Below are 21,506 nucleotides of genomic sequence, written 5' to 3'. Positions count from 1 at the left end.
AAATATATTTGAATCCTAAGAACAAGCCCATCTCCATTGTCCAAACAGTCTGATTTTTCATTGTTAAAGAAAACTTTTAATGGGGAGAGAGAGAGGGGAAGGAAGAAGCCAAAGAGGAGGGGCGACTCAAAGGTTCGGTGGGGCCAGTCAAAGGCCTAGACGACGTTGACTGGGTGTGAACCCGCGTCGAGTCGAGTCAGACGGACCCAGTAGATGCCCTTAAACTTAGCTGGACCATTGAGTCCCACACACCTAGATTCCTTGTGGGTTGGGGTTATGTTAACGTCCCCATCGGTCAATAAACGATCAAAATGATGTACTCAACGTATGGATCATGGTAGGTTCAGAACTTCCGATATTCAACCCGATCCATTACCCCAACACCGAACTGAACTGAACTGAACTGAACTGAACTGAACTGAACTTCTACCGGGGCTTGTTTGTTACGAGTGAAGAAGGTTCTGGACCTCGCTCTTTTCGGGTCTCTTTCCAGAGCTTTTTGCCAGATCTGTGACCCGGATCATCGATTGGGACCTTCCCGGATCGGGCATTAACCGGGTCGAACTCCGCTCTACTCTTTCATTTTCAAAGATCAAGCAGATAAGACATCAACGTCAGAGCGTCCAAATCACCCGCGACTTTGCCGGACCTCTAACTCCCCTCCCGCAAATTTTCTTTCTTTCTTTCTTTCTTTCTGACGTTGTAGTGACGTCACGTTTATCTTTGATTTTGATACTCTCCCTTTTTTTCTTTAGGTGGTTATACTCATTAACAATCTTTTTTTTTTTCCTTTTTGGGAGAAAAATAAGGAGACAGTTGGTGAATTAATATTAAATTGCTTTATCTTCCCCTTTCTTCTTCTCGATCGCCTATGTAAACTAAAAAATTCCGTCCTACATCATTCTAGATTATTGCTTGTTCATATGCTGATCACTGTTGAGTTCTAATATTATATTTTATATGATATCAGGTTCATGCTGAACTACTCTGTCATGCAATGTAAGTTATTATTCATGTTCTTATATGCTTAGTTATGCAGGCAAGAAGAATGGCAATGCATTGTGTAGGTTTTTTGTTCTATCTTCCATTTACCATATTCGTTTGATTTTATACAACTTTTAGAAGTTAACGGGCAAAACGTTTCCACCAGAAATAAAGTTACACCTATTCAATAGAAATTTAATGCGGGTACTAAAGTTTCATAACGACTCCAAAAGTTTTTTGTGTTTGACTGCAGATCAACTTTCTTTGCATTGAAGTTGAACTATGGTTCCATCTCTATAGGTAAAAGTTGCGCGTATTCAAAAGGGTCCTCTGAAAGGCATGAAAGTAGCTGCATAACTCTCTGTAGACATACGTTGGTTGGCTTTCATTTATTGTATTGATGCTGACCAAGGGGCAACTTGGGATCTGAGTGCTAACCAATGTAAAATTTCGTTTGATGCTTTTTCAGACATTGCAAGTGATTTCTAAATTATGTAAACAGCGCATTCTTTGCCTTTTAAAATCATCATGGGAGGAAAAATAATTGCTGTTAGGGTGCAGTGCTTGGATCTGGGTCTACTTCTGGAAGCATGCGATGTGATCCAGATCCGTCTGCATCTTTCCAAACGGACCCTCATCCAATAATCGCAAACTTCCAAAAGAGTGAAGTGGAAATGCAGGCCGCCATTGATTCCTGCTTCATGTTGGATCCAACTTGTGACTCCCCCATTATCTTATCGAGAAAAAGGTTCCTTTATTAACCGCCCTTCCCTTTTGCCCCTCCCTATCCTCCTTTAATAACAAAGAAGATGCTTTTTTAACGCAATTCCGCGTTATCTTCTCTTTTTTCAAGTGAAAAGCCTTTCACGTTTACTTTTTTTCCTGCTTTTTTGTTAATATATCCTTGTTTAATTATCTAAGATTAAACTTTGTTTAGTCTAAGTTCCTGTTGGTTTCAGGTGCATATATATATTTATGAAAGCTTGTGCTTGTGCTTGTGCTTGTGCTTGTGCATGTGTGTGCGTCAGCTGCCATTCAGCTCATGTTTCTTTGACTTGTCGTGTTTGTTTAACGGTTAATTGTGAAGGAGGCTGGACCTGGTTTGAGAGCACTCTTGTCATTTTCTGTTGCATCTAATTCGAACCAAACCGTGTTTGAACGACAGGTCCTGCCAGGACCGACTATCTCATTTTTGTGTTTAAGAGACAGAACGTCGCGGGGATGCTTAAACTCGCATGCTATTGGGGCATTATTTGATAACATGGAATTAGCATCTACATTTTGAATAACATAGTGTTCTATACATATTCTCTTGATGAATGGCGAAAAAACCTGCCACGTCCCCTTTTTTAACTGTATCCTCGTGAGATTGAAAGGGAGATGGTAAGAATAAATTGTTGAAAGGAATCCGTTTTGAAGCTTGAGAGGTACATAATGTACTACTACATTTCACGGGAGGAGAGCCACATTTTGGAGTTTACGAACGGTCAGTGGATCACATCATGTGATTGTAGGACGGCGACCGTGCCCCCAAAATCTCAGGACTTCACCACCATCTTTTATGCCCATGCAAACACCTGCCAAACCTCTGCCTTTTTTGGTCTCTGTCCCCTCTCAAACCCCACTCCTTCTCTAAGCCCCCAAAAATTCTGGTTAAAGGGCATTAGTTTAAACTTTTTTAACGGCAGCATTTACATATGTAAATGAAAAGAATTGCCCTGAAGTATCAATATGAACATAAGCACTCTTTGTAGAACCTCACTAGAAAACCAAATCTGCATGTTGATGTTATATTTTTAGAACTTGGCGTTGTTAGCACCCGGTTAGAAAGACCAAGTTAGTTATTCTTTATATTTTTTGTGGAATTTGCACGTCTCGTATTCGATGCTTGCTGAACATTTTCTTTCTTACGATATCGTTGGATTCGGTGCGAATATTTTACTTGTCCAGAAAACTAACTAACAAGTGTTTGTTTAGGATGATCATGTCATCATGCAGAAGCTTTTTAGAGCAACGATTGCGTGCGTACGTTCGAACATCACATGGCGTGAAGTTTATTAAATTCATTAATTGATTGGCGCCACCGATATTATTTTGGTCGGCCTAACTTCCAAAGTTGTTCACGTGATGGAAACTCGCCAATAAATTCACTTTTCTGATTACACTGACCGACCGTAACAAAGTTAATAGTGATTTCATGAAACGACTCTCAAACATGGATTTATCCATGAAAGAGATGTCCCCCGATCAATTTTCCCTTTTTTACCCGACGTAGAGAACCCCCCCCCCTTCAAAGAGGCATGCCATTTAATAGAACGAAAGCGAACCAATTAATCATCAGAGGTTGATTTAAATTTAACCCACCCTTTCAACAAGGACTGGGCGATCATTCAATGAAATCAATGTTTTTACATGTCTAAATCTCCAAGGACGAACACAACAAGTTCCTTCATACGCAAGCTTGCAAAGGCAGCATCATAAGGTTCAGGCAATTTTAGTTTGAATCTAAGCTTCTACCTCAAATCAATGGCGCTTGCTTGAAGCAAATGCTAGGGTTTCGTGCTCGGCTTAAATGGTTATATGGTTAAACAAAAATCGTTCACATGCCTCGCTGAGTTAGCTGGGGAGATACAGGAGCAAGACAGACTGAAAAAGTTGGGTGGAAAATCCATTCTAGTTCGACAAAATGACAAAATCCTCAAACCCAGATCTGACCCATTTGCCATCATATGACAAGAAATGCCGATAAACTTGTCGGTGCAGGATCAGATGCAATCATGTTTCACAATGTGAACTTGATGCCGACACATGGTTAAGGACCCCACATATTCATGTGCATAAGGGACATATTAATATACGTATGTACATACATACATACATACATATATCAAAATATCATTTGTTAACATTGCCCATTGTAATGTATAAATGATATTGTACAAAAAAAAAAAAACTCCCAATAAAATGTTTACTTTTTCTCGTTGTCTTGTATACCCCACTTCTCTTTCATATTTGACACTTCAGACACCTCACTAAAAAGAACTATGGAGTCTTGTAATGAGCAAGAAAATGATCAAACCGAGGCTACAGCTCGAAAGCACTCAAGAATTAAATTACAAATTAATAGATTGAGATTCTGCATGCAATGTGGAAACGAAAGCCCAGTGAGCAGAGAAGCCCAAGCAATCTTTCAAAAAAAAAAAAAAAAAAAAAGTTGGAGCTCCCAACTTGTGACCGAAGATCAGCCATATCGCTCATTGTGGGCACGGACCTTTGTTTCTATTGCTACCTTTGTCTTCTCTATCACTTTTAGTTCATGTATATCTCAGTACCAAATCATTGGGTGGTGTTCATTCATGGAGTTGCTGGGTCGCTCATAGGTCTAAACGTGTTGATCAAGTAGACAGCCATTGTGTAATGCCATATTCAATGGGCCATTCAAAGTACTCTGATTGCTTGAACAAATTCAAGATATATATCGGGCCGGACGGCATAATTATTTTTCTCTCTCTTTCACCAAGGTGAAAACTCTTCTGGACTCATACATTTGCAGGCCTTTGATTGGTAAAACTCAAGCTCCCCTACTTGTCTACCTGCCAGTCGCCGCAAGTTCGACACTTGCCGGATTCCGGTTAGCAAAATCTTTTCATTCTTGGTGAATGTCCCAAACCTTTGGTGGACCTCGCAGTTTTCTTCTCGTCGTAGGTCCCCCCAAGGACGAAAAATCTAATGGGGGTGGGGTGTTGGTAACTTGGTATCTTCTTTCTTTTACTGAAGAAAATTTACCCTTGCACCAACCGAATTAAAGTACACTTTCATCTTATAATATGCCAACTTGGCTTTGCAGCATTTATGAATTAGATGAGCTTACTCATATCTAGTCCCTTGATTTTTTTGGTATTTTTTTGTTTTTAACCAAAATTAGCATGTGCACTTAACTACATGAGAAAGAAGAATGTGATTTGGGGCCTGTTTGCTGGCCGGATTCCATCGTCCAAGCGGGATCCCAATCCAAATTCTTCAAAAATTTGATGCTTCCAGCAAGCGCTGGAAACGAATCCAGGATTTCATAAGCGAAAGTTTGTAAGGGAGAAAGTTATGGCGGCAATGCTTCTCTTGAACGAGAAGTTTGTTCTTTAGTACTTCTCTTACTTTGAAGAGAGTCATGATCGATTTATGGAAGGATTCAAAAGCATGCATGAGGCTCTCTCAAAATCTTTTTGCAGAAGCGTGAGAAGATTTTTCTCTCAGGAAGCCTTCACCTTTGATCTTAGGTCAGGATTCTTGACAGTAGCAGAGTGAGGATCACAGATCTCATCGTATATATTTAGTTCGATCGACAAACGTTACCAGCTCCTTTCGACCATATTCGGTGAAGGTGGCACTGATGTATATATCAGACAAAAGTAATGGTCCACAGAAACTACTTCGTCGGTCAATTAAAAAGAACTGAAAAGTTTACAGAAAAGCCTTTGCGTTTACAGTAGTTATCTCAACATTTTTAATGAACGATCGAGTTAGATGAGCTATCGGTAAGTGTTTTCAAATTATTGCATGCAGTTCGTACGTGATGTGTTTAAACTGCCAAGATCCTGCACGACCATAATACTTCCGAAAACAATGGATTTTCAAATTTCTGCTTTCCGAATAGTTTAAGAGCTTCATATAAAATATGCCGATGATTCCACAAGTTGGTGGCAAATAGTTCTTAACAAGAAATCTGCCCCAACTAGAAAATTCTAAATCTTGAGATTTGTGGCATTGTCTCATACCAAATCACGCTTTAAGTTAACCAGCACATGCTTTTGATTGCTCTAACTTGTACGGCTATCTTGGATGCTACCATCAGTCTGCAACAGATTAATCTCAGAATAGAAAAGAGAGAAACGAAACATAATTAAGTAATCAGTGAGCAGAACAGAAGCCTCAACAAGGCCTACGGGATTTGCGAAATTAATCTGACATTGGATCTTGGTGGGCAGCAGACATCTAAAGCAATTAGCCTCTGCGGTTGCGCCTTTGGTCTGCAACATGGGCGGTGTAGATCCAGTCTTCCAGATGCCAAACGATAAACGGATTGGTTTCTCTGGTAATGTCGATGCCGTCGGCGGTGGCAGGACCACCATGGCTGACCGATTAATAGAGAAGAAATTAATGGTGGGTGGAATTTGTTGCAGAGGACAAATTGGCTGGAGTGGACAGGGAAGGTGGCAGAGATTAAAAAAAGAAAAAAACGGTGTTCTTGGTTCAGACCATAATAAATGTCCTTGGTTGGGTATGGGCCGTCGTCCCAAAACTGAAACCGTCCGAAAACACCAAATTTTCCCGTCCTCAGTCCTTAGCGTTCGATTCTTTATACAGATGAACTACCTTTTAGACTAACAGCCGCATTTAAATGTAAAATTCAGAGGCAATCTTCAGAAGCGTTCACCTGGAGAATTCAACTTAGAAAGCGCCACCATCAGATTTCAACTCATGCCCAGCCGCCTAAACGCCCGAGCTTTACTTAGCTCTTTTGCCGGTGCTCTTAAAGGGGTCTCGGTGAAAACATTTTATTTTTAAAACGCAAGTTTTAAAATGCATTGTTTCAAGAACATCACGTACTTCATGTTTATATATATATATATTCATGATATATATATATATCATGAATATTAATTCTAAATCTAACAAACAAATGACCATGTTTATGAAATGCTAGTCCCTTGGGTGTCTCTCTCTCTCAATAATGAAGAATGCAATTATTTGGGTTCTGCTTTTGTCATATATGCCCAAGTGTGGCTACACTACCGAGTCAGTTCCGTGTGCAGTTTTTCTTTTCAGAAAAGGCTGGGCATCGGACCGAATACCCTATATGCGGTCCAACTCGGGCCCAGAACTCAGCTTTAAATTTAGGCATTGGACATGCCCGAGTAAACTGGTAGTTTATTTATAATATTTTTAGTTATAATTAATTTTACTATATATATATATATATAATCTGACTGTGCTGGGCCAGTTTGCGTGGTCCACGGCAGAATCATGCTCTTCTGCATATGAGAATCGCTTATTTGACAGGAAGGGTTAAACCCACCTAAATCTCTTTGAGTTCATGACTTCATACAATGTAGGCACTTTGTTGGTGGTATCATTTTTCCGAAGGCTGAAAGCTCATCCACAACGATGTGTCTCAGTTAATTAAGTTTGATTGATGTACCAACTTGACTGGCTATAAATGTCAGGCCATGGCAAAGGAAAAATACCAACGTACGTCATATCATCTTGTTTTCTAAGAACCCACGAGAGGATTTAGCCATTGTTTTGCTAGATATCTGATTATATGTATGTTTTAGCTACGCAAGTGGGGGTTATGCCAATCTTTACCAGATCATGCCAACAAAAGATGTAACTCAAATACTAGTCTCTTCTGCTTTCTTTCGATCATGATAACCCCTAGTTAGGTGCATCGAACAACCACGTGTATATTTTATGCATGCTTATTTAACAATATGCTAGTGAACCAGACCACTTATCAATTGGTGGGTTTGGTTGGCAACTCATGCGCTTCCGTTGCTGCCATCACAAGTTAGGACTTAAACCACTCTCCATGGGCTTCAAAAAACAGTGGTTCAAATTGTATAGGCTGAGTGAAACATTACTTTTTCTTAGTAAAAAAGAGCATGATTTGCTGAATTTCACCTTAAAATGCATATATAGCATATTTGAACAGTATGCCTAAAATGGCAACCTGTAACAACCCGACCCACTCTCGGGTTCAGGCCCTTGATTTGGAGGATCCCAAACCGCCCTTTAACAACAACCCGACCCACTCTCGAGTTCAGGCCTTTGGTTTTGAGGATCCCAACCCACTCCCCTAACAGTTTCGGTTCTGACCCTAAAAAGGGTAGAAATCAAGACAATCATCTCATTAATGACCCCCTTTATAAGTCATTGAAGATCCCTCACAATCTTCAATACGGAAATAAACATTTGGGGCGTTACAATCCACCCCCTTAAAACACACGCGTCGGGCGTGTAGGACCTTAGGTCCGAGTGTTGAAACTGTTGGTGTCAAAAACTTGGGTCGTGACACAACCATTTGCTAATGCACAACAGCCCTGCAATCGACCTCGACCCTTTGGATGAGAGGTGACAAGCTGCAGGCCCGCTGGTTGATCGTCTGTGAATTATGTCTCATATCAGTCTAGATTCCATGTAAAAAATTTTGAAGATGCCAGCTTGGATTGTTGAGCCTGTTTTACTAGCCCTACTCAAGCGAGCCAACGACCAAGTAAAGGGCAACTGGACTTTTATCCTTCATGTTTATGATATACACATGCGTTACATACTCGTAAATCTTTTCAAGTGCTTATATATAGACAAGCCAATGGCAATTAAAAGAAAACAGATGGGGTTAGCACCAGATCGCCTATTATTGTTCCCAACAGTTGAGCTCAATGCAATGGAACCCAAAACAAATGGACGACGCAGCATTTAGCAGCAGACGATTTGAAAAATGTAGGTGCACATTTGTTAACAAGTTGTTGAGGAGATAATGACTTGAGTTTATTTACATGTATTGGCAATATATGATGTTCATATGCTTTACTGAATTGCGACGATACAAGTCGTTGTTGGCTCCGATTTTTATGTAAAGGTTTGATTTGTAAGCAGAAGGGAATGCCAGCGCCCATGTGTGTGAGGCTGAAGTCACCAGCTGCAAACCCACCCTCATTCCCCCTGCCATCAGAATTGCGTTGGGATTTGGGTGAACTCACAGTTACTCCACACAGTTTCAGAGTAACATATGTGAAGTAGTATTTATGAGAGTCCAATTATTTGGGTGAACTCACAGTTACTCCACTCAGTTTCAAAGTAACATATGGGAAGTAGTACCTATGAGAATCCAAGTGACATTTCATTAAGCCGCCAGCCTGACCAACTACGTTATAAAAACTAACTAGGCTATAAAAAGAGTTTTGCCCATGTAATGAAGTTTGAAGGCCATTCCTATTATCTGGCTGGAGAGCAATCAAATCACCGGTAAACGTAGTGGTGCTAGTGTCTAACCTTTCCAGGATAGCGTTGAGATATGTTTTCGGGGCTGACTTTCATCACTAACTTTATCTGTAACCCTATGTTTGATAATAGTGCTCTCCAGCTACTGTTGTTGCCAAGAATTAAGGCAAATGTATAAAAATGGACGTACAGAAAATTCTTACCTCGTGCTGATGACCAAATTCTCAGAGCTCCTGCTCTCTCCTGGTCGCAGCAGAAGCAACAGGAGTTCACCAATATCACGAGGGGATAAAATATGGCTTCCCAAAAACGAACCCGCACTGTGTATCTGCATGAATCTCCACCTGTCATGGGTCGGCCTGCTGCTTCGAAGACATTCCTGGAGCCATGGTCTCCACTGGGAATTTTTTGAGGTGATTTCAGGACACCCTCCCACCAAGAACCATTTCGTCCATGACAAACTGAATACGCGTCGCTGCACATACTGATCAGCAAACCAGGAGCCAACCTGGATATTGCTCCGTCAGTCAGAACCCCAAGTTTATGCCCACCAGTAAGTCCGTTTTGGTACAGCCACAATCCTTTGTTATTACATAGCATCTTGGCAAGGACATGTAAGTCGAAGTATAGTGGGGCTTTACTGTGAAGCACCAAAGCAGCTCTCAACCTTAGGGGATGGGGAAGTTTTCAGCCTTAACTCAGGATGTAAGATTTCCTCCCACTCACCCGAAATAGTACATTGGTCAATGGGGAAATGCAGGTCCAGTTTCACTGCACGCCGATTTCTTGTAGCTACACCCTCTTCTTAGTTCCACTCTTTTCCTTTCTTCTTACACCATGTGTCCAAGTTTATGAAACTAAAATTGTCTTGCCTCTTTCTCGTATTTGTGCTAAAAAGATCACTTCTCCGGTAAAAATAGTGGCAGACAGTTATATGTGAACCTTGAACTCCCCTGAAAATGAGGACTCATGCTTCCATTAGCTGAGCTGTAGGATGTGCCTCAACATGCTATTTAGGATGCATACGCAGTTGTTTCCTCCTCGCACTCAAGATTGGTGATTGTATTTCTTTTTCCTCCTGTTAACTTACAAATTCTACCTTCTATAGGTCAGTTCTCCTCATTGAGCTTGCTACTTGCTTGAGATGATCTTAAAGCATCAACTTTTCTATCGGTCGTTCAGCAAACAGTTCATGATATTTGACAGCACTAGGTGCTTTCCCCACGCTAGTTTATGCAGACGTTTACGAATGAACGGTCAAGCATCACGGGGTTCTAGGTAGACCAATTAACTTTGACACAGGAAATGTACGTCTATAGAGTTGTATGAACTAGCAGCTCTGGATGCGCATCTGTTCAACGTTTTCTCTCATCCCTAGTCCAGGTGGTGGCACATGCTCCACACAAAACGAAGTGATGTTGATTGGTGGACTTTCTTTTGAAAGATCAGCAATTTCATGGCATCGTCATCTGCCTCTGAGCTTGTGAGAGCGGCTAAGAGCTTTCTTCATTAAGGAAATGGTGAGTCGGTGACAGCATGAACGTCAACAACAAGGAAATGACTGAAAGTTCAACGCAAGAACCATAATCTGAAGACATTCGTGAAAAAGGGAAAGAATGTCGTATTTGAAAATGAATACTAGCTGTCTATCAAGACGGCAGCGCCTAGGCTCCAAAAACGTCAGTCTTCCGAATACTCCCGTCGGACCACACTCAAAAATAACATTGGAAGAGCGAGCAACAGAGCAGATCACCACCTCAACCAAAGATTTCAAATCGTTTAACTAATTGAGGAGAAGTTCGCATCCAACACCACGTCGGTTGTTGCAGGAACCAAGTTGCTTTAGGATAGAAGTTTCTCCAAAATGCTGTGTGATAATCACAAATCAAGCATGCAGGTCTATTGAGAAATACGCTTAAGATTCAAACTATTTGCACGGTTTCAAACTATGGCTAACAAACTATGACCACACGATTGCATGACATGCCATTGTAACTATGCAAACATACGCGAGAGAGAGAGAGAGAGATTGCTTCTCTTTCTGAAGATATGTATTCGGTGAGCAATTACTAAAGGAGGTAGTTTGAGGCCTTTCTAATTCGGCTGGTACTAGTCCATAATTCCACTAAATAGCAACAAAACATGCTACGGATAATGTGACCAAATGATCACACGAAACGCATGAAAGGGAGAGAAAGAGAAAGAGAGAGAGAGAGAGATTTCTTTTCCTAAGATCTTTATGAACAATTACTAGAAGGAACAAGTTGAAACTTTTCTAATTTTGGCTGGTACCAATCCATAATTTCCGTAAATGACATAAGGGCATGTTAAAAGGAGAAATTCACCGGCAGTCATGTTTTCACTTCAAAAGAAGTAGATAACGGCTTAATGTTTACATGCTGATATTTCTCTTACTCGTGAAACTGTTCAATACGTCGTCAATCTTCTGTGCGCTAATGTACAAAAGAGAAGGTGGTAGTCATCAGAGTCCACCTCTACATATCTATCAAAATCAGTAGTCAGATGGTTATTGTTTCCCTACACAGAATCCACCTTTCCCCGTAATTCAATAGACTTCCAAGTATGATGAGAATCAGATTCACCAAAGTACATATAGCACAGACGAATTCCCGTGCTTCAATTACGAGAAAGTGCGAACTTTTGCGACCATTTTTAATCGCAGCACCAGTTCACATGCTACCTTAAGGCAAACTCTATAGGGAAATACTAACTGGCAATCTACTGCTATTAAATATTAGTATGTAAATCCTTTACGAAGGTGCATCAGCTAGACCAACCTTGGGTCGAGAAGACTGCACTGCAGCGATAAACTTATCACCCGAACTGCCCAATCCTCTCCGGCCGACTAACCTTGCACCAAATTTCTCGAACAGGAACCTTACTCGATTATCATCGCCTTGAACATTACTCAACTCCAAAGCCTGTGACTTAGGTATCAAAGAATATAGAGAAAGAGGTGCATGCGACCCCTTAACATCATCGTTGCCAGATTCAGGCTTTACGCTGCAAGTTTTCCCCCCAACCGACAACCTCAGCAACGAAACCGCATCAGGATAATCACATGTTGGATCAAACAAAACAGAGAAATTCCCAAACGTCATATCAGGACTAAGAAAAAGATCCGCCAGAACTGATTCCTCGACCCCTTCCCCTCTAATTTGCTCTGCTTGGACTGAGATTCCCCTCCGGGATGCAGCTCTTGAAATGTTAGCAGCCTCCCTCAGTCCACTGAGGAGAGCGCCGTGCATTGTAGCAGGATACCGTCTATTAGTGGCCTCCCCAGCGAAAAATACCCTCCCACCTCCGACACTTTCTGCTAGGATATCATAGTCATCGCCGGATGAGCCTACTGCAACATGGGAGTAGGAGCCATAAGTGAACTTATCCTTGCCCCAGCGTGTACAAACTGCCTGAATTGGATCCGGAACCTCAATTCCTTTGGGAGTAAATATCCCTCTCAAGACCTCAAGGACTCTCTTCACAGCATCGCCTGGAGGCATGTCCTCGAAGTTAATGGCGGATTCTCCCGCTACCAAAGCAATCAGCAGAGGCCCTCCTGACACAGATGCGTAGCTATAGAACAGAAAGAATTCGCCTCGCTGTCTCGGCTCCTCCGTCAGGTGACCAAAAGTGTCAATACCTCCACTCCAGAATACATGGGGAAACAGCATCGCCACCTTGTTCAACAACCCAAATCCCAACCTCGCAATGGCGTCCTTTTTCATCTGTGGAAGCTCAGGCTCAAACTTTATTGAGCCACTCTTTAGCACACCTAGTGGAACAGTGCAGAGAACCATGTCACCGCGGAAAACCTGCCCTCCGGCAACAACGAGAACACCATCTGACCCATAACGTATCTCCTGCACCGCTCTCCCGTAGAAGACCGGCAAATTCTCAACCAGGACTCTCACAAGCCTCTCATTTCCTCCAGGTATGAAGCAATGATCCCCACCCATCTCATACGGGTCATCTTGATCCCAAAATGCAAGAGAAAGGTTCGATAGAAGGCCAGCATTTGCATACTCCAAATTCGCTAAATGCCAATTCAGTAGCATCATTTCCTCTTTATCCTCTGCAACCTGATACACTCGCCGGAAAGTCTCAAGAGCAACACCAAGAGAAACATCAATTGATGCAATCTCGCCCATAGCTTGTCTAAGCTTACAAACCTTGTCAAGCAGACCATTGAAGAGCTCTTCCACCTTGGCATCGACATCTGCGTTCACCGCCTTCCCATCCGGCCGGTACAGAGGGCACTGGTCACGAACCTTATGAAGAGGAAGTCCTAGCTGCCGAGCCATGACGCCGAGAGGATTCCCGTTGATTCCCGTAAGTACGCTCCCTCCAAGATCGGCAGCGGCCATCACTCCATCTCCTGCCATCTTCTTTGTGAAGACGCGTCCGCCAGCTCGGTTCCTCCCTTCGATGACCGCGACCTTGAAACCTAGAAACCTCAGCTGCTTTGCTGCTGCCAGACCTGCAAGCCCCGCCCCCACAATCAGCACGTTGGCCCGAACCTTAGCCTCCCGGACGGGTGGTTGAACTCCGAAGTTGATGTAGCCATGGGCAAGAAGGAAGGCATAGGCAGAGCTCACGAGCGACCGGTGAGCCCTCCGAATCGACTCGAAGATGCGGTCCTCCGTCAACCAGACAGTCACGTTCGATCTCCACCTCGTGAGTATGTGGTTGCGGACGACTATGTAGTTCGCCTGATCGATACCGCCGGTCGATTCTAGCACCCCGAATTCGATCTCCTCCTCTGACAAGGAGTCGGAAGAGAAGCCAACGGAGTGCGCAATCATTGCCTCAATCTCCAGCTCCTTCGTGAGGTCGGCGAGCTTGCGGCGCTTGATCTCCGCCTTGGCCTCCATGTCGTCGATCTGCATCTGGAGAATGTTGTCCATCAGCTTCTCGTTGTAGACACATGACCTAGCCTTCCGCCGAAGAACTCGCAGGCCGCCTGCAGGATCCGGTGGAGCGGGTTGCGGCGGCAGCTTCTTTTTCCGTCCTCGCTTTCGCTTCACCGGCTGTTCCGCGGCCACTGTCGGCTGATTCGGATCCACGGGAAGGTGCCCTGTAGGCGCCTCTGCTGCCGGAAGAACGGTTTCCGGCATATCCTGCAGGTCAGTAGCAGGAATATCTTCCATCAAACCGTCGGTACCAGAATGTGGAGCATGAAGCTCGGACAATGCCGGCGACAGGGTTGAAACGTCTTCCGTTGTCGTCAGAGAGTCCGATAGCATGTTCTCGGACGATTCTCTGGTATCCAATGGAAAAGGGCCCTCGGCCGCCGGCTGAGGAACGGCTTGTGAAGCTGTCCCGGGAACGGAAGAAGAGTCTTCTGGTAGACCTCGAATCTCGGGCGTCATCAATGGTGTTGATATGGCGTTTTCCGGGATGGGACGCTGATCGGTATTGAAAGTCCCAAGAGCCCCCCGCGACTCGCCCTCATCCAAGAGGGGATGCGCCGGCGAAGTAAACGGTACAGGAGGGGAGATTTCCGGCTGAGAGAAGAGCCCGTGCGGAGGATTTTCAGGCGACGGGCGTCCGGCCGAGGACGCTTCTGCCGTGGTATCGCGTCCCTCGTCCATGCCGGCTCATCGGACAACTCGGAGATACGCGGAGGAAATTAATAAACAGGGAAAGAAAAAAAAGAGGAGAGGAACCCTAACGCCTCCTGGTCCACCGATCCGGGTCGAAGCAGAGATGCCCGACTCTCTCTCTCTCTCTTTTCAACCTTTTCGCGCGGCGTTTTAAATTTTCCGATCGATGGTAATCAAACACTTGCTTGGAATTGAATTCTCCGAACAAATTATCCAATCCCATCCGATACTATTTGTATCCGATACTATTTCTTTTAAATGTGTAAGTATATTGATGAATATGTTAGTTTTTTTTTTAGAAAAGAGATTATTAAGAACCTATACTTGTGCCACTACTATGTTTTTTAAACCTAAAGTAAGAGGGCATTCATGAGGTGAAGAAATGGTTTTGCTTTCATTTCAAACACTTTTTGGATGATAAAAAACGAAGGCCAGTGATCTATAACTTGCCATTTAACAGTCCACCATGAAAGGAAGAGTGACTAAAGGCCCGACTTACGCCAAGCCCAGTGTGCAATGACTCTCTTTCGGATGCAGAAAGAAAAATGGGAGTTGAAAAGAAATGGTACACTACAATAAAGGCCCACGGCACGGCACTCCCACGTTTTACACGTAAATCATTTTCCCTTCTTTGCATCGAATCACTGGCCGACGAATACGCCTTGATGCAGAGATGCACCTTGCTTTCAGAAAAATAAGGCGCGCGGTCTCGTTCTTGCGGAGAACCGAACGGATCTCCCTCACGTGACTTCCCCACCTTGCACGTGCACATCGGACCTATTCCTCTTCTTCCTCCTCCTTGCAAGGAGAAAACCCTAAAATAGGCAAGAGGGATACCTTCTGCTCCGAAGACCGCATTCCAGCGGCTTCAATGGCGTCCGAAGCCGAGTCGGAGGAGAACCTCCTCCGAGTCGGGGCGATTCCGGCCATCGACCTGCGATTCCTGTCTCAGGAAGATCTTAATTGCCTCGCTACCCTTTCCGACGAGCTCCGCCTTTTGCGACGCGATGACGTCGTCGTCCCGAAGATCGACCGCTCGGTTTTCAACGAGAGCGCTGGAAGCAGGAGGCAGACGTACTCCAGGCTCCGGCTTGCTCAGAGAAAGGACGAAGCCGTGGCCGTCAGAGGCGGCCGTCGTCGAACCGGGCTTCTTACGGTTTCGCGCCATCCCGCCGGCTCCGTGGACAACTCGGGTACCAGGGACAACGATCTGATCGTCAGTCTCCTCCGAGACTTGTTCTCGAAGGAAAATCCGGCGTCTTCTGCATCGAAGAATGGGTTCCCCCCTAGGGTTTCTTCTCCTGTTGAGGGAATGGGAGCGAGATCCATCGGCACCGTGGGTTTGTTGGAGGATCTTTCTTCGCGACCGAGGAAAAGGAGGAAGAAAGACGACGCAAGGAGGAAAATGCAGGGCTCGCTGTCTCAGGGAGTTCGCGGCGAACGCTTGGATAATGGCGTGAGTTCGTCTTCCGCTGGTGCACAGAACGGAGTTCTCAACGTGCTTCCCTTGGCGAGTGAGGATATCTTCGTTGCGGAGTTGAACAGGAGAACGGCAGGTCTGGTGAGCGAAGCAGATGTACTCGGGTTCTTAGGCAGATTGCCTGGCCGGTGGGCGTCTAGAAGGAAGAAGAAGAAGTTTGTTGAGGCGAGCGATGTTGGCGAAGGATTACCAAAAGGTTGGAAGATTTTGGTGGGCATTCGGCGGAAACATGGTCGTGTGTACGTCGACTGCCGCAAGTACATAAGGTTTTACATCTTCGCAGTCTGTTTCGAGATAATTCTGTTTCTTTTTTAATTCTCATTTTGGGTTTCTGTTCCTGCCTGCGCTCTTCGACTATCCGAATGAAACAAAATTTTCGTTCATTGGCGTGCTAATGCACGTTCTCAAATCTTTATGTCGTTTGATTCCTCAGCATCGTACATTTCTTTGTGGTGATTTTGTTCAACGCCTATTATGTTAAAAAAGCGAGCAGGAAGTGCTAATTTGGAGCCTTGATTCCACTATGATTTTTGAGAGATAAGGCGTAACTGTTTCCTGGCACTGATGGGTAAGAACGTTAAAAATCTAAAGAACTTTTTGGGGCACTGTTCGTCTACATGAGACGAGTAAGTTGGCGTCTGACCAGAGCTTCAGATTTCAATATTCGTATTACGTTTCTAAAATGCTGTATTTTCCAACTATTATTTGTTTATTTATTATTTACTATTTATTTATGTTTGTAAGCTTCAGTGCAATTGTTTTCCTGAAATTTGTCTGACGAATATGTTAAGCGAACTTCCAGATTATTGCTACAACCAATATCTGTCACTACGGGTATCATGAAAATAAACTAAATGTAGCTGGATAATTTAATGTGAACTTGTTAATACATTATTATGACTGTAAGTCCATCTTTTCTTATATTTTCGTGTTCATGTAAGGTGCAATTTCCTGGCCAGTCAAATATAAAAGAAACATAAAACAATTTGGTGCAGACAACATGCTCAAGCAGCATAATCAGTTGGCTCCATTATCTCATCCACTTTTTGGCATTTGGATGAGCCACTTCGTTGAGGTTTTTAAGTTAAAGTATAGCAATAACAAGTACATTTGATAATCAAATTACTTTGACAAACAGTAGTGTATGTTCCCCCAAGCAGACATGTAATGGTAACGCTGGTATGACAATTACGAAATTTGGAAAAGGATAGGAAACTTTGTTAGTTGTTACCTACCTACGTTGATGACTGCATGCCCCTCAGTGGAAGTGTTACACGGGGAACCTTTTTTCAGTTGGCTTGCAGTCTTGAACATGAGTATATGCTTTAAAACAATGTACTGCATGGCTATGTTGTGATGGAAAATACCCACAAAGGGGTGGGGAAAATCGATTCTGATGATTTGACACACATACCCAAAGGCTCTAAAGGAGTACCTTTGGCCATGGTGCCTCACAGTAGATTCCGTGGTCAGAGGTAGGTGGTATGCTCTCAATATCATAGAAAATCAAATAAATGAAATGGTTAGGATTTCTCTCTAACATGCATTGTTTGTTTAAAAAAAAAATCTTTTTGGGCCTTTTGTTTTAATTTAAGTTGGATTTAAGCAAACCAGTTAGTCAGATGATCATATTCAAACGTATACAGGACGTCACAATCAAAAGAACGACGGCATAGAGAGTCACTCGAGGAAATTGGTCCGTTGCCGACTTGTTCTGAAGGTCCTGTTTGTGAGGAAAATAGTCCTTTGTGGATAACCAGCCTCGTTGTACCTTCTTTTGCCGTGCAATTATATATAAAACTGAAAGTGAAGGAAAAGAGCTCAGGCATTATCAATTTATGCCGACAAGCAAAGTGGACACAAGTGGACCTCTTTATAAAAGTTATCCTTCCTTAATATTAGAATCCTGAAATATTCATTAATCTGAGTTTCAAATGGTAGTCTACCTGTTAAGCCCCACAATATTTAATTCTTGGATTTTTGCTGTTGCTTGTTTCAACTACACCAATCATGCCCTGCAACCTTAGTCAATTGAAGTGGAGTAATATCAAGGCATTTCCCTTTGTCATTGGCATTCCTAGTCAGCCACATTTCTGTTAGGCTGTTAAAATGATATCATTCTACAAAGGGTTATCATGTATGGTATTGGTACTGTTCACCCTTCTTCACTTTTCCTAGTACTTCAATATCATTTTGCTAACTTTTTCATTTTATTTTTGAAGCCCGAGCGGGAAGCAATTTATTACCTACAAGGAGGTGTATTCTCATTTGATGTCTTCAGTTGGGTCCCATGCTGCAAGTTGGGACATTTCTCCAAATTTAGGTGTTGACAATACTTCGGTGAATAAATTGCCTCCAGGAAAAGTAAGTTACGTTCTCCTAGATGGGAAAAATTTGCTAAAACAGGTTTTGACAGTTCCGCAAGATTTAGTCATTTAATGTGCTCATGATGTGTCATAGAGTGTTGTTGCTAAGGAGGACAGCCAGAAAGACAACTCTCAGCCTCAAACGGTGGTCGTAAGCCTTGTGTCAACGACTCTCTCTGCTTCTTCTGATAACGATGGACATCTCTCGCATAAGGTAAAGAATCCAGTGAAGGACCAATTCAGGAGTTTGCTTGAATGCCGTCAGTGCAAAGTGAGTTTCTGCAAGAAGGAGGAGTTTATGCAGCACTTGCTGACAGCCCATCAGAGAAATGCGAAGACATGTCGACCTTATAAAACTATTGGTGAAGGTGTTATCATTAAAGATGGAAAGTATGAGTGCCAGATTTGCCACAAGATTTTTGAAGAGAGGCATCGCTATAATGGTCATGTTGGTGTACATGTGAGACATTATGTTAGAAGTCTTGAAGCATTGCCGGATGAGATAATTGTGGAGAAAAACGTTGATCAATTGTCACATGTTGGAGTTACTTCAATGGGTTGTGAAATGCATTCTGCTATTGGTAATGACAGTAATTCATTGGATGATGGCTCTGATGTTAAAACTAATGGTCAACAAACTGTTACTCACGGAAGCTCTGTCAATAATTCAGAGATGTGTATAGACGGGAATGCTTCTGATTCTACTCCAAGGGATGCTACCAGCGCAATTGTTTCTTGTGCTACTTTAACGAACATTGCTGATGAGCAGAATAATGATGCTGCAATTGTTCATCGAAAAGAAGAAAAGGTTGGCTCTGTTGAGAACGCAAATGGATTTAGTAATGAGGAAGATGATATTGCAAATTCCTGTTTGCCTTCCAATCTGAATGGCACGTCTGATAGTGTCAAGCTTGATGTGAAAGACAAAGGCATCGACAACTCTGCAAACAGTTTTGATGGCTTTCACAAGGATCTTGCCAATAATTCTGGAGCAGGTGGACAAAAATGTACGGTCGATGAAACAAGCAAATGCTACAATCTTGACAGTGGTTTTGATGGTCTTTATGGTGATAAAGAGCAGGTTTTTAAGCCAATTGTAGCTGAATCTGCGGTTCTAGTTGATGGAAAAAGTGAAAAACAATGCAAGTTGACAGACTCATCATCTGTGTCCTTGCAATCATCAAGCTGTTTGTTTTCACATGAGATGAAGATAAAAAAGGTATTTGTGGTGTATTTTGCTGGTGTACAAGTTCTTTTTAGGAAACATCACTTGCTTGATTATAGCGAGTGTAGCCCATTTTTCTCCAGTTATCAATTGAGAACACTATTACTTAAAACAGTCCATTACTCTTTGTTCTTGGTAAACTATTTGCCGTTCTTTCTCCTTAACCAGTGAAGGTCAAGCAGGCACATAAATTGCTGTTTGTTTCTTCAATGATTGTCCGTGTAATGGGAGAAAAGGAGCGAGTCTATTCATCTGTGTTCTAATTTTCTGTACAAAAATGCCGGAGAGATGTTAGTGCTGCACCCAATATATCTAATTCATACCGCCAGAATTGTTTGGAGGAATCAGCACGAGTAATTTGAAAATGAATACTGTTTCTGTAACTGTAACATACAATATCCCTCAGTCACTTTTATGTTTTAACACGTGAATGTCATATAATATTTTTTGGGTTGGGTATTACGTGTTTGTCCAAAATCTCGGTGTGGCCACAATCTTCCTTAGACTTGAGGGGGGCAAGTGATGTTTGTTGTGGTCGTTATTTGTGGAAATACTTTGTCTGACTAGTATTGCTTTGGCAGGGAGAAGATGAACCGAAGATTGCTGGCCAGACGGATGAGAGATCTTGTTCGGAGAAGGTACCAGTGGGTGACAGTAAGCAACCGATATCAATCCCAGTGGACCTGGACTGTGGTGTTGCCCTGGTTGAAGCCATTGGGACTTCGGTGCAGCCGGACTGGGATGCATTGTTGCCAAAGATCGTCAACAACCATCAGGTTACTACTGTATGTGTATGGTGCAGAAAGGAATTCAACCATGAGGGAATTGATCCTGAGACACAACCCGACTCTGTTGGTTTCATGTGTCCTGCATGCAAGGCTAAAATCTCAGGGAAACTTAATGTACTGGATGATGGCTTAGTAAAGAATTTTGATCCACTCTAGTTTGGGAACTGTGCAACATATTATTGCTGAGAGGATTAGCTTCATAGACAGGAGGTAATCTCTTCTCTTCTGGGTAATTCCTTATCATGATTGTTGTACCCAATTTAAGTTTGTTTCACCCCATATTTCAGCAGAAAATGTACAATTTTTCTTTGAAACCTAACCCTACAAATTTGATTATTCAAAGAATAAGCTAAATAAGATAGGTTTAGTAAAGTTAACCACAAACATAGATAATGGACGAGTCAATGACGTTGCTAGAAATTCTGGTGAGGGGGCACTGAGCACTCATATGTAAATATGTGCACTTGTAGGCAAATGTTTTGGAAGTTTGTGGGCATGTTCCCCGTGGCCCATATGTAGTTTTGCACAACGTGCACTCTTGTAGCCTGTAGGTGAAGCCAATCAAAGTTGTAAGTCGCCAAAGAGACCTAGTCGGTCTGATTTGGTCATGTATACTTCAATAATTATTTTTGGTGGTCTGGTTTTCATCTCTGACCTAATGGTCTGGGATTTTCCAATTACTCTCTTTTATATATATATATATATATATATATATATATATATATATATATATATATATATAGAGAGAGAGAGAGAGAGAGAGAGAGAGAGATTGGTAAAAACCATAAAACCAGACCTTTTAATTTTGTGCTAAAAATATATTTTAAATAAAATAAAAACAGAAAAATTATATTGATATAAAACATTTTTTTATGAAAAATATTGATTTTTCTATTATCAAAATGTTGACTTTACGAGAGTCAATTCATTTTTGCTTATTATAAAGACACTATTAAAACCTAAAAAATGATCAACTTAATCTGTATTTTGCACCAACCTGAGATCATATTGGTAAGGTTAGTTTTCATAAAAAATAATTCA

The 21,506-nt window shown here is 42.5% G+C and overlaps 2 protein-coding genes across 2 annotated transcripts; one reads left to right on the top strand and one right to left on the bottom strand.

The window, feature by feature from the left end:
- Nucleotides 1–11,309: 11,309 nt before the first annotated feature.
- Nucleotides 11,310–14,816, bottom strand: LOC116259016 (lysine-specific histone demethylase 1 homolog 1-like). Its single transcript, XM_031636599.2, has one exon. The coding sequence runs from the start codon at nucleotides 14,592–14,594 to the stop codon at nucleotides 11,754–11,756; it is 2,841 nt and encodes a 946-aa protein (XP_031492459.1). The 5' UTR covers nucleotides 14,595–14,816; the 3' UTR covers nucleotides 11,310–11,753.
- A 592-nt stretch (nucleotides 14,817–15,408) lies between these two features.
- LOC116258934 (uncharacterized) lies at nucleotides 15,409–21,112 on the top strand. Its single transcript, XM_031636436.2, has 4 exons — nucleotides 15,409–16,352; nucleotides 18,309–18,450; nucleotides 18,547–19,671; nucleotides 20,259–21,112. The coding sequence occupies exons 1-4, from the start codon at nucleotides 15,478–15,480 to the stop codon at nucleotides 20,619–20,621; spliced, it is 2,505 nt and encodes an 834-aa protein (XP_031492296.1). The 5' UTR covers nucleotides 15,409–15,477; the 3' UTR covers nucleotides 20,622–21,112.
- The last annotated feature ends 394 nt before the right edge of the window (nucleotides 21,113–21,506 follow it).

The sequence above is a fragment of the Nymphaea colorata genome, chromosome 8 (genome assembly GCF_008831285.2).
Source record: "Nymphaea colorata isolate Beijing-Zhang1983 chromosome 8, ASM883128v2, whole genome shotgun sequence".
Lineage (NCBI taxonomy): Eukaryota > Viridiplantae > Streptophyta > Magnoliopsida > Nymphaeales > Nymphaeaceae > Nymphaea > Nymphaea colorata.
Note: the sequence above shows the minus strand (reverse complement) of the source record. Positions and strands in the feature narration are given on the sequence as shown.